Source organism: Salmo salar, chromosome ssa22 (assembly GCF_905237065.1).
Source record: "Salmo salar chromosome ssa22, Ssal_v3.1, whole genome shotgun sequence".
NCBI classification, from domain to species: Eukaryota; Metazoa; Chordata; class Actinopteri; order Salmoniformes; family Salmonidae; genus Salmo; species Salmo salar.
Window position 1 is genome coordinate 47,845,514 of NC_059463.1, and position 11,068 is coordinate 47,856,581.

Below are 11,068 nucleotides of genomic sequence, written 5' to 3' on the forward strand. Positions count from 1 at the left end.
AATGTATGTGATATCAATAGAGAAGTATATTTTCTGGGTGATTTAAATATTAACTGGCAATCATCAAGCTGTCCACTCAGGAAAAACGTCAAACTATAACCAGTGCCTGCAACCTGGATCAGGTTATCAGTCAACCTACCACGGTAGTTACAAACAGCACAGGAATTAAATCATCAACATGTATTGATCACATTTTTACTAATGCTGCAGATATTTGCTTTAAAGCAGTATCCAAATCCATAGTGATCACAACATAATAGCCATATCTAGGAAAACCAAAGTTCCAAAGGCTGGGCCTAATATAGTGTATAAGAGGTCATACAAGAAGTTTTGTAGTGATTCATATGTTGATGATGTAAATAATATTTGCTGGTCTGTGGTGTGTAATGAGGAGCAACCAGACGCTGCACTTGACGCATTTACTTAGTAACTACTTATTCCAGTTACTAATAAGCACGCACCCATTAAGAAAATAACTGTAAAAACTGTTAAATCCCCTTGGATTGATGAGGAATTTAATAATTGTATGGTTGAGAGGGATGAGGCAAAAGGTATAGCAATTAAGTCTGGCAGCCCAACTGACTGGCAAACGTACTGCAAATTAAGAAATCATGTGACTAAACTAAATAAAAAGAAACTACACTATGAAACAAAGAAATTATATAAAGAATGATAGTAAAAAGCTTTGGGGCACCTTAAATGACATTTTGGGGAAAAAAGCCAACTCGGCTCCTTCATTTATTGAATCAGATGGCTCATTCATCACAAAGCCCACTGATATTGCGAACTACTTTTAATAACTTTTTCATTGGCAAGATAAGCAAACTTAGGGATGACATGACAGCAACAAACGCTGACACTACACATCCAAGTATATAGGACCAAATTATGAAAGACAAGAATTACACTTTTGAATTCCGTAAAGTCAGTGTGGAAGAGGGGAAATAATTATTGTTGTCTATCAACAATGACAAGCCACTGGGGTCTGACAATCTGGATGGAAAATTACTGAGGATAATAGCAGACGATATTGCCAATCCTATTTGCCACGTCTTCAATTTAAGCCTACTAGAGCGTGTGTGCCCTCAGGCCTGGAGGGAAGCTAAAGTCATTCCGCTACCCAAGAATAGTAAAGCCCCCTTCACTGGCTCAAATAGCCGACCAATCAGCCTGTTACCAACCCTTAGTAAACTTCTGGAAAAAAATGTGTTTGATCAGATACAATGCTATTTTACAGTAAACAAATTGACAACAGAATTTCAGCATGCTTATAGGGAAGGATACTCAACAATCACAGCACTTACACAAATGACTGATGATTGGCTGAGAGAAATCGATGATAAAATTATTGTGGGGGCTGTCTTGTTAGACTTCAATGCAGCTTTTGACATTATTGATCATAGTCTGCTGCTTGAAAAACATATGTGTTACGGCTTTACACCCCCTGCTATAATGTGGATAAAGAGTTACTTGTCTAACAGAACACAGAAGGTGTTCTTTAATGGAAGCCTATCAAATATAATCCAGTTAGAATCAGGAATTCCCCAGGGTAGCTGTTTAGGCCCCTTGCTTTTTTCTATTTTTACTAACGACATGCCACTGACTTTGAGTAAAGCCAGAGTTTCTATGTATGCGGATGACTCAACACTATACACGTCAGCTACTACAATGATGACTGAAATGACTGCAACACACAACAAAGAGCTGCAGTTAGTTTCAGAGTGGGTGGCAAGGAATAAGTTATACGTTTATTTTATTTATTTCCAAAACTAAAAGCATTGCATTTGGAACATAACACTCACTAAACTCTAAACCTCAACTAAATCTTGTAATAAATAATATGTAAATCGAGCAAGTTGAGATGACTAAACTGCTTGGAGTAACACTAGATTGTAAACTGTCATGGTCAAAACATATTGATGCTGTAGTAGCTAAGGTGGGGAGAAGTCTGTCTATAATAAAGCGATGCTCTGCCTTCTTAACAACACTATCAACAAGGCAGGTTCTACAGGCCCTAGTTTTGTCACACCTTGACTACTGTTCAGTCGTGTGGTCAGGTGCCACAAAAAAGGACTTAGGAAAATTGCAATTGGCTCAGAACAGGGCAGCACGGCTGGCCCTTGGATGTACACAGAGAGCTAAAATTAATAATATGCATGTCAATCTCTCCTGGCTGAAAGTAGAGGAGAGATTGACTTCATCACTACTTTTATTTATGAGAGGTATTGACATGTTGAATGCCCCGAGCTGTCTGTTTGAACTACTGGTGCAAAGCTCAGAAACCCATGCATACCCCACAAGACATGCAACAAGAGGTCTCTTCACAGTCCCCAAGTCCAGAACAGACTATGGGAGGCACACAGTACTACATAGAGCCATGACTACATGGAACTCTATTCCACATCAAGTAACTGTAAAGCAGTAAAATTAGATTTAAAAAAAAAACACCTTATGGAACAGTGGTGACTGTGAAGCAACACAAACATTGGCACAGACACATGCATACACACACATACGATAACATACGCACTATACATACACATGGATTTAGTACTGTAGATATGTGGTAGTGGTGGAGTAGGGGCCTGAGGGCACACAGTGTGTTGTGAAATCTGTGAATGTATTGTAATGTTTTAAAATGGTATAAACTGCCTTAATTTTTCTGGACCCCAGGAAAAGCAGCAGCTAATGGGGATCCATAATAAATACACATACAAATACTACAAACTGTGCCATAAAAGCCCTGACCTGAAGGCCAGGTAGTACAGCATGTCTGCATGCAGGGATGCTACATACACCTATGTTTATAGCCCAAAAGTTTGAAAAAAATGTTTCTTCTTCCAAAGCTTACAACCAAAGGAAAAGCTGTGGTCCTATGAAATTGTGATAATATGAAATTAGGCTTTAAAAACAATCAAGAATCCCTGGTAGTGGTAGTAATATAATTATAATCTTTAAATGATGTTTGTGTAACATTAAGCGACCTACCGTTTTGCCGTCGTTGCCAAACAGCATCAGGCCTGCCTTAGTGACCAGACCGGGTTGACTGGCACCAGGGATCTCCAGGGGCTGACCAATAGCAGTGGCACCACTGTCTAGTAGAGAGGAACCGTAGAACGTCACCTTCTAGAGGAGAGACAGGAGAGACCACAGTGGAATCAGCCTTTGGGTGGAGCTCAATAGTCTAGACTGGCCTCCTTTCCTTTTCTCCTATACCTCATCTGCACCGATGTGACTGAACAGGTGAGAACACGGCTATATGATTCACCTTTTATTAGCCAGTTAGAAACAGGAAGGGTGGACACAGGGATTTGAACACCGGTCTCCGGTGGGGAGCAGTTACAGTTAGACCACTGGCTCTGCATGTACTTTACTGTCTTTATTGTCCCCTTGGGGAAAATATGTTGCCGTATCACGTACTTGTTTCAAAATGCTGTTTAAGAAAAGGACAATACACATTCGTGACATGTATACACAGTAGACACAGTAAGAATCCCAGCCTGCTGATCTCAGTGAAGGGATAGTGGTCTCAGTGAAGGGATAGTGGTCTCAGTGAAGGGATAGTGGTCTCAGTGAAGGGATAGTGGTCTCAGTGACTGGATAGTGGTCTCAGTGAAGGGATAGTGGTCTCAGTGAAGGGATAGTGGTCTCAGTGAAGGGATAGTGGTCTCAGTGAAGGGATAGTGGTCTCAGTGAAGGGATAGTGGTCTCAGTGACTGGATAGTGGTCTCAGTGAAGGGATAGTGGTCTCAGTGAAGGGATAGTGGTCTCAGTGACTGGATAGTGGTCTCAGTGACTGGATAGTGGTCTCAGTGAAGGGATAGTGGTCTCAGTGAAGGGATAGTGGTCTCAGTGACTCGATAGTGGTCTCAGTGAAGGGATAGTGGTCTCAGTGTCGGGATAGTGGTCTCAGTGAAGGGATAGTGGTCTCAGTGACTGGATAGTGGTCTCAGTGACTGGATAGTGGTCTCAGTGAAGGGATAGTGGTCTCAGTGAAGGGATAGTGGTCTCAGTGAAGGGATAGTGGTCTCAGTGAAGGGATAGTGGTCTCAGTGAAGGGACAGTGGTCTCAGTGAATGGATAGGGGCATTAGCTTGAGCTATTTAGGAAAGGAAAGGGGGCAACCTAGTCAGTTGTACAACTGAATGCATTCAACTGAAATGTGTCTTCCACATTTAACCCAACCCCTCTGAATCAGAGAGGTGCGGAGGGCTGCCTTAATCAACATCCACATCATCGGCGCCTGAGGAACAGTGGGTTAACTGCCTTGCTCAGGGGCAGAATGACAGATTTTTACCTTGTCAGCTCGGAGATTCGATCAAGCAACTTTTCGGTTACTGGCCCAACGCTCCTACCCGCCAGGCTACCTGTCGCCCCCAAAGGGATATCACATTTGGTAAAAATGATTGTTTAGTGCTGTTTTTTCTGCAGGGGGGTGCCCTATACTTGCACCCAGAGGGGAATAGTTCAAAGTCCAGGTACAGGGGGTAGCTTGGGTCTAAAATTATTTTGTGAGCCTTGCTGAGGGCCCTGACCTTGAAGATCTCATCAAGCCTGTCTGTTTGACTCCAAGTACCTTGCTTGCTGTGGTGATAATCCTTCTCAGCATGTTCTTTTGGCTGGCTGGCTGACAGTGTCATTACCGAACCAACAAACAATACAATCAGTAAATAACTATATTCTTACCTGTCCATCAACCTCTGCCCAGGCTCCAGGCACTTTGTCATTTCCTCTGATCCAGTTGTGTAGGGCCTGTGCAGACTGGTTCCAGTCAATCTACAGAAAAACACAAATCATAATAACTAATTACCTCAAATCAACATAGACATGCATATCTGAATCAAACAATAGGAAATATGTGGTCCTATGTAATATGTAATCTCAATATGTAATATGTGGTCCTATGTAATATGTAATCTCAGTATGTAATATGTGGTCCTATGTAATAGGTCATCTCAAACATAGTGTTACAGTAGTGCTTGAGCGGTCCACTGATCTTGTGGTTAGAAGCAAGATGGCAGGAGCAGTGTTTGTAGAGAATTTAGTTAGGGTCTTGGCCTACCTTGGCATTGTCTTTCTTCTGAATCCCCTCATAGGTGGCTCCCTCCTCTGGCTGGACGATCTTTGGGGCATTCCCTGCTGCGATCAGCCTCACTGCATCCACCTGTGAACCAGGTAAACTTGACAAACATGCTCAAAGATTCCCAACAGTACGGAATGGGTCTCACCCTCCATGTGTTGTTGTACTATGCTGCACTTTCTTTTTGCATACATGAAACTCTGTTTCAAACAATATTTGTTGATTTGGCTGGCCCTATGTGACAGACGGAGACAACTCTGCATTCCTCGGAGTACTGAAGTGTGGCCTTGTTGTATCTCTTTGACTTACTGTGCCTTTCACTCCCTCAGGGAAGAGGAACCTCTTGTAGATGGTGTTGACAGTGTCATCAGGCTCCACATCACACTCCCTCTGCAGCAGGATTGGTCCAGTGTCCAGTCCGTCATCCGCCCAGAATACTGTGAACCCACCTTTCTTGTCCCCGTGGATCAAGGTCCTGTTGTCAAACCCATGGAGAGGGTAAAGTAAGGCTAACACACTCAAGCTACTTGACGTTTTTTAGTTTACCCATGCAAGCCTCTCACCTCTTTTGTCCAATCAGCAGCTTTATGTTTTAACCATGTGTAAATCAACCAACCAAACAATCAGTCAACCAACAAACTAAGCCATCAATAATCAATCAGATAAACAAACAAATTACACAACATTTTGCCTACTGTGGAGACAAGATCAATAAATCAACTAACCAAAACACCAACCAACCCACTAGTGTCCCAAAAACACCAACCAACCAACCCACTGTCCCACCAACCAACCAACCAACCAACCAACCAACCAACCAACCAACCAACCAACCAATCATCTGTTTGTCCATCCACCCAACCAACATCCATCCGTTTGTCCAAGCAGCCACCGACTCACCAGTTGATGGCGGAGGCCCCCCTGTGTCGGGGCAGCAGGGAGGGGTGATAGATGATGGAACCGTGGGCCGGGTGGTCGATGACCTCCATGGGGATGAATTGGGAGCAGAAGGGCATGACGTTGAGCTCGGCCCCCGTGGCCTTGTAGACCTGCACCACCTCCGGGATGCCTTTCCCCTTCAGGCGCCAGCGTGGGAACTTGAAGACGTTCACGCCATCCTTCTCAGCCTCCGCGCCTGTAGGTGTAGAGTGTGAGTGTGTAGTCCTGTGAGTGTGGATAGAGATTATAAATACAAGGGCCAACTCAAAAAGTCTCTGTAGCCATTTTGTTAGCTATTTAAGTATTATGGCTTGGGGGATAGAAGCTGTTCAGGAGCCTGTTGGTGTCAGACTTGATGCACCGGTAACACTTGCCGTGCGGAAGCAGAGAGAACACTCCTTGGCTTGGGTGGTTGGAGTCTTTACTGATTTCACACCGCCTGATATCGAGGTCCTGGATGGCAGGGATGTGATGTACCTCCAGTGATGTACTGGGCTGTTTGGGGCAATTTCATGGAAACGGAATTACGCCAAGACATATATTTTTCACTTTAAAATGTATACCAAACAAAAAAAACAATGATTTCAACATTTACTAAACAATACAACTCTATGCACAAGTACTAGTTTTAACAACTTCCACAGAACATTTTACAAAAACACATTTACAGGAAGAACTGTGCAGATGCAAAGTTTGGTAACAGAAGATTTTAATGATCTTTTTTTTTTATACTGTGCAAATTGTTCAAAGTAGTCATTTTGCATAGAGTTGTATGGTTTGTTAAACTTTGAAATCAATGTTGTTGTCTTTTTTGTTTAAAGTGAAAAATCAGTCGCAGTGTAATTCCGTTACCATGGAATTACCCTTTGTCCTTGGCCCTTTGTAAGTTCTTTGTAAGCAGCTGTCGTCCTTACTGCCGTTACACACAGTATGTACTTCCAAAAAAGATCAAAATAACAATTATCTATTATTTTTAACCAAGTGTGCATGCGCACCTCCAATAAAATCACTCATTACTGCCATGCACAGGTCGGCTTATCCAGCAGCATTACAGTATCCCAAAATTTTATTTAGAATTTTTTTTGGAAGTACATACCATGCGTAATGGCAGTAATGACTATAGTTGCTCTGAGAAACTTGATATTTTGACATTAACGTTTGCAGAGCTGCTTAATAGGACTTTGAATTGATGGATCCTAGGTGTCAGAGGAAATCCCATCATATTCATCATCTCCTCAAGCCCAGGTTCTGGTTCAGGTTGATTAGGTAAAAGTAAGTATGCCACTGAATAGAGTTCACAAAGTCAGTCATGTCAGATCAGGCTACATCAAGGGACACATATTTAATGTATTCAAACAGGGCCCTTGGCTCCTTTTCGGTAGGGGGAATTTCACAGGCTGGCTGTAGGCATCAACATTTTCAATAGAGCCAAATGTAAATGGTAATTACCATGGGCAGACTGTATGTTGATACTTGTTTATTTTGATTAAGAAAATGCATTGAGGACAGAGGACATGGGGGAAAGGATTGGTGTGATCCCACTGGGCACAATGTCTCTTCCACATTGGTTCAATGTAATTTAATTAAAATTTTGTGGAAACAACGTTGATTCAACCAGTGTGTGCCTAGTGGAATGTATCTAATGTCTACTTTGGTCTGGGGTGAACAACAGGCACAACTTCTATCAGTGTTAGGTTGATATGATCAAGGCCCCTGTTTCCTTTCAACATGTTAAGAAGAACCCATTGATTTTCTTATAGTTTGGGACAGGACTGTTCTTGTTTGGGACAGGACTGTTCTTTGACTGATAATGTGTTCACTTGACATTAAAAAGATTATATTATGTTTGCCCTCACAATATGTGTTCTCTGTGTAGTCTTTGGTTTACTTTATGTACTCTGGTGTGAGGACAAAACCTGATAGAAAAGGGTAGAAAATTCAATATGCATACTGTTTATCCAGGCTTTGAGCGGGTTCTTGATATCCAAGTAAAATGTCCTTCAGGAAAAAGTAAGACTCCCACCACTATGAGAATATCTCTCTTTTGTGTTTCATATGCAAATTAATTTTGTATTATAGCAGTGTAGAGACAGAGGGTCTTGTTATTGCTGAGGAAAAAAGGTGCTGTCATGCCTGCTCACCTAGAGGGTCGGCTTTGCCATCCTTGTCGGGTATAGTGAACACTCCAACGATGGTGTGGCCCTCCTTCCTCAACTCCTTGTACACCTCCAGGCCAAAAACACTCTGACCAATCACAGCTATCCTCATCATGAGCAATCACAAACTACTGGCACAAAAAGGCAACACCACAGAAAAACAGCAAAAGAGCATTTTACTTTCAAGCACTTCTCGAGATTTATAACAGAAGCATTTGAATATGATCAATTTCAAAATAACCAAATTATATTTATGTTATCCAGAAGTTTTCCATTTTCATTTGTGTAAAATCAGGCAAATAGATCATCAAATATCAGATCCATTTGTTAGTAAGGTCATGAAAAGTGGTTGACAGTGGGCGCGTTTGAATGGTAAGGCTCAAGCAACCGACTGTAGACGAATGTAGAGGATTCAATTCGTTGGCGGTTCAACTGCGACAGCCGAAAGTCAGACACTGATGTGGTTTTCCAACAGCAAGGCTCAGATCAATATGGCAGTGTTGCCATTATTTATACAAGCTGTTCTTTATAATGTCTCCAACCCCCATATCACACTCACAAACTGAACATATATGTGTGTACATTGTACAATCAATTGGTGAGAGAAAGACTCATATCACATTCATTTATTTGTAAATCTACTGCATCTGGATACACAAATTGTGACAAAGTTGGTTCTTGTTTCAGTCATGTCTTTTATCATGTTTATCCAATGCAGGCTATGGTTGCAGGATGAAGTTGGTGAATAGCAACTGCAGAAACTTGCAGTGGACTGCAATCAAAACTTCATGACTAACACACGATTTTTGTAAAGTTCATACAGTCCACATGTAGATGCAAATCAGATTAGTTTTTCTTCCCAATAATGCAACACACTTTGAAAGGCAGTGTCCGACGATGGTCACCGGCTAGGAAAAAGTGACCCGCTGGAACATGACTTTCACTCAAAATTTTTATTTTTTTCTCCATATTTTATAACTGGGGTCGCACTTATTTCAACCAATCACGTTGCAGAGCAGATCTCTGCCTATGGAGGATTGACCAATAGAATCGACATAGCTCTACAGTACACTAGACTTCTACGTGCAAAAAGCCTAAATATATCTTCCCTACAATGAAAAAATGTGCAGAAACAAATCTTTGAATTTATTTTTAAATGATGCACAGTGAAGTTTCACTTTTGCAATAAACTCTCCGATAGCAAACACAAATGAAAGTTGCTACACCACAAAGTGAGAACTTTTCTGACAGCGTCATATGAGTTTATTACAGTGTGAGCAAGCTACCTTGCAGGTTGGCAACGTTGCAAACCTTTATAAAGTAATGTATAAACACAACGATGTCAAGTACGTAAAGCTAGGCGCGCGAGCCAGAACCAAACGTCAAATTCTAGAACATTGTGCACTGTGCAATCTCGAGATAGCGAATCTCAACACATAGAAATATGCAGTTGAATATTAAAAACGATCATTAACCTTACTTTAATGCTGGCCAAAGTCTCCCCTACTGGCGTGCAGAGAGGGATCGTGTGGACACCGTTACTCTTTATTTCGGGCCGAGAATGTCAGATGGCTGGTTGCTGCATGTGAGCGACTGTAACAGCCATTAGGAATTACACAACAGTTGAAATCGTGTGATATGATAGGGCGGTCTAGCCGCAAGGGGAGGTCGTAAACTTAATCAGTGTATGGTATTTTTTTTCAGTAGAACTTAATATGGAACCATACTTTTCCCAGACCAGTTGAGAAGTGTTTGTGGTATAGTTCATGGCAGTAGTTTATGACAGTCTCTAAAATGTGATAATTTCCTCATTGGTTCATATCTATACCATAAAACAGGTTGTTATAGAGACAGAAAGATAGGAGAGCAATGGTCAGTAGGTTATAGCTTAGTTTACCACTCCCATTTACCATAAACTCCTGCAAATGTTAATAAAGTTAAAGCTACAACATGTAACTTTTTGGGCACCCCAACCAAATTCACATAGAAATGTGAGTTATAGATATTTCATTCTCATTGAAAGCAAGTCCAAGAAAGGGTAGATCTGTTCTATGTGTTCTATTGCTACAATTTGCTTCTGTTCTTAAGTTTAGTTTTTGTGTCTTATACTTTTAGTTTTGTACACCAGATTCAAACAGCTGAAAATACAATATTTTGGGGTATAGAAAATATATTTCAAAGTAATTTAGATGCTACAATGATTCCCTCCACAATGACTGCTTGTTTTGTCACAAACTGAAATTAGGCAAACTATTAGAATTTTTGCAACCAGGAAATAGTGGAGCGATTTTTGCATTGTGTATCTTTAATAATTGTCATCATATTGGTTAATTAACTGTATTGACCTTCACAGGAAGTTATTCAAGGTGCACACAAATTGCAGGTTTGTGCTACCACCATTAATTAATGACAAATTCTGATAATAGCTCAGGTGATTGGGGCATAGTTGTACCAATGTTAGTATTGTAGCAACCACACAGGTTAAGTTAGGACATTACAACTCTACTAATAGTATTGGCATTTCCCACAGTTCATTGTGTGCTAGGTCACTAAAATACAAGGGACCGTCACTGTGACTCAACTGTATCCTTTTTCTCGCAAATGTTGAAAACCTCAGGCCATAGTGCTTGCGTCACACACAGCGTCTGAATGTAACCCAGTTTAGTTAGAGCCAGTTTACACTAGTAACCAGTTATCATTAGGGTTAATGAGTTACAGGAATGGAGTCACCTGACTGCATCAGACCAGCACAGCAGACAGTGGTGGTGATATACAGTGGAAAGAAAAAGTATGTGAACCCTTTGGAATTACCTGTATTTCTGCATAAATTGGTTATCAAATTTGATCTGATCTTCCTCTAAATCACAACAATAGACAAACATAGTGTTCTTAA

At 41.2% G+C, this 11,068-nt stretch overlaps 1 protein-coding gene across 3 annotated transcripts in view; it reads right to left on the reverse strand.

Moving 5' to 3' along the window:
- Window positions 1-9,921, reverse strand: part of LOC106583638 (cytosolic 10-formyltetrahydrofolate dehydrogenase) — a 36,169-nt gene extending 26,248 nt beyond the window's left edge. The window contains exons 1-7 of one of the 3 annotated variants that reach the window (XM_045705652.1): window positions 9,656-9,921; window positions 8,161-8,303; window positions 5,981-6,215; window positions 5,390-5,555; window positions 5,063-5,164; window positions 4,687-4,776; window positions 2,989-3,126 (exon numbers count right to left, since the gene is read on the reverse strand). In XM_045705652.1, coding sequence (XP_045561608.1) covers window positions 2,989-3,126; window positions 4,687-4,776; window positions 5,063-5,164; window positions 5,390-5,555; window positions 5,981-6,215; window positions 8,161-8,290 — 861 coding nt within the window. In that variant the 5' untranslated portion in view covers window positions 8,291-8,303; window positions 9,656-9,921. Of the gene's footprint in view, window positions 1-2,988; window positions 3,127-4,686; window positions 4,777-5,062; window positions 5,165-5,389; window positions 5,556-5,980; window positions 6,216-8,160; window positions 8,307-9,650 lie in introns of all 3 variants that reach the window. The other 2 variants (XM_014168046.2, XM_014168047.2) reach the window with 2 other exon arrangements.
- Window positions 9,922-11,068: the final 1,147 nt, after the last annotated feature.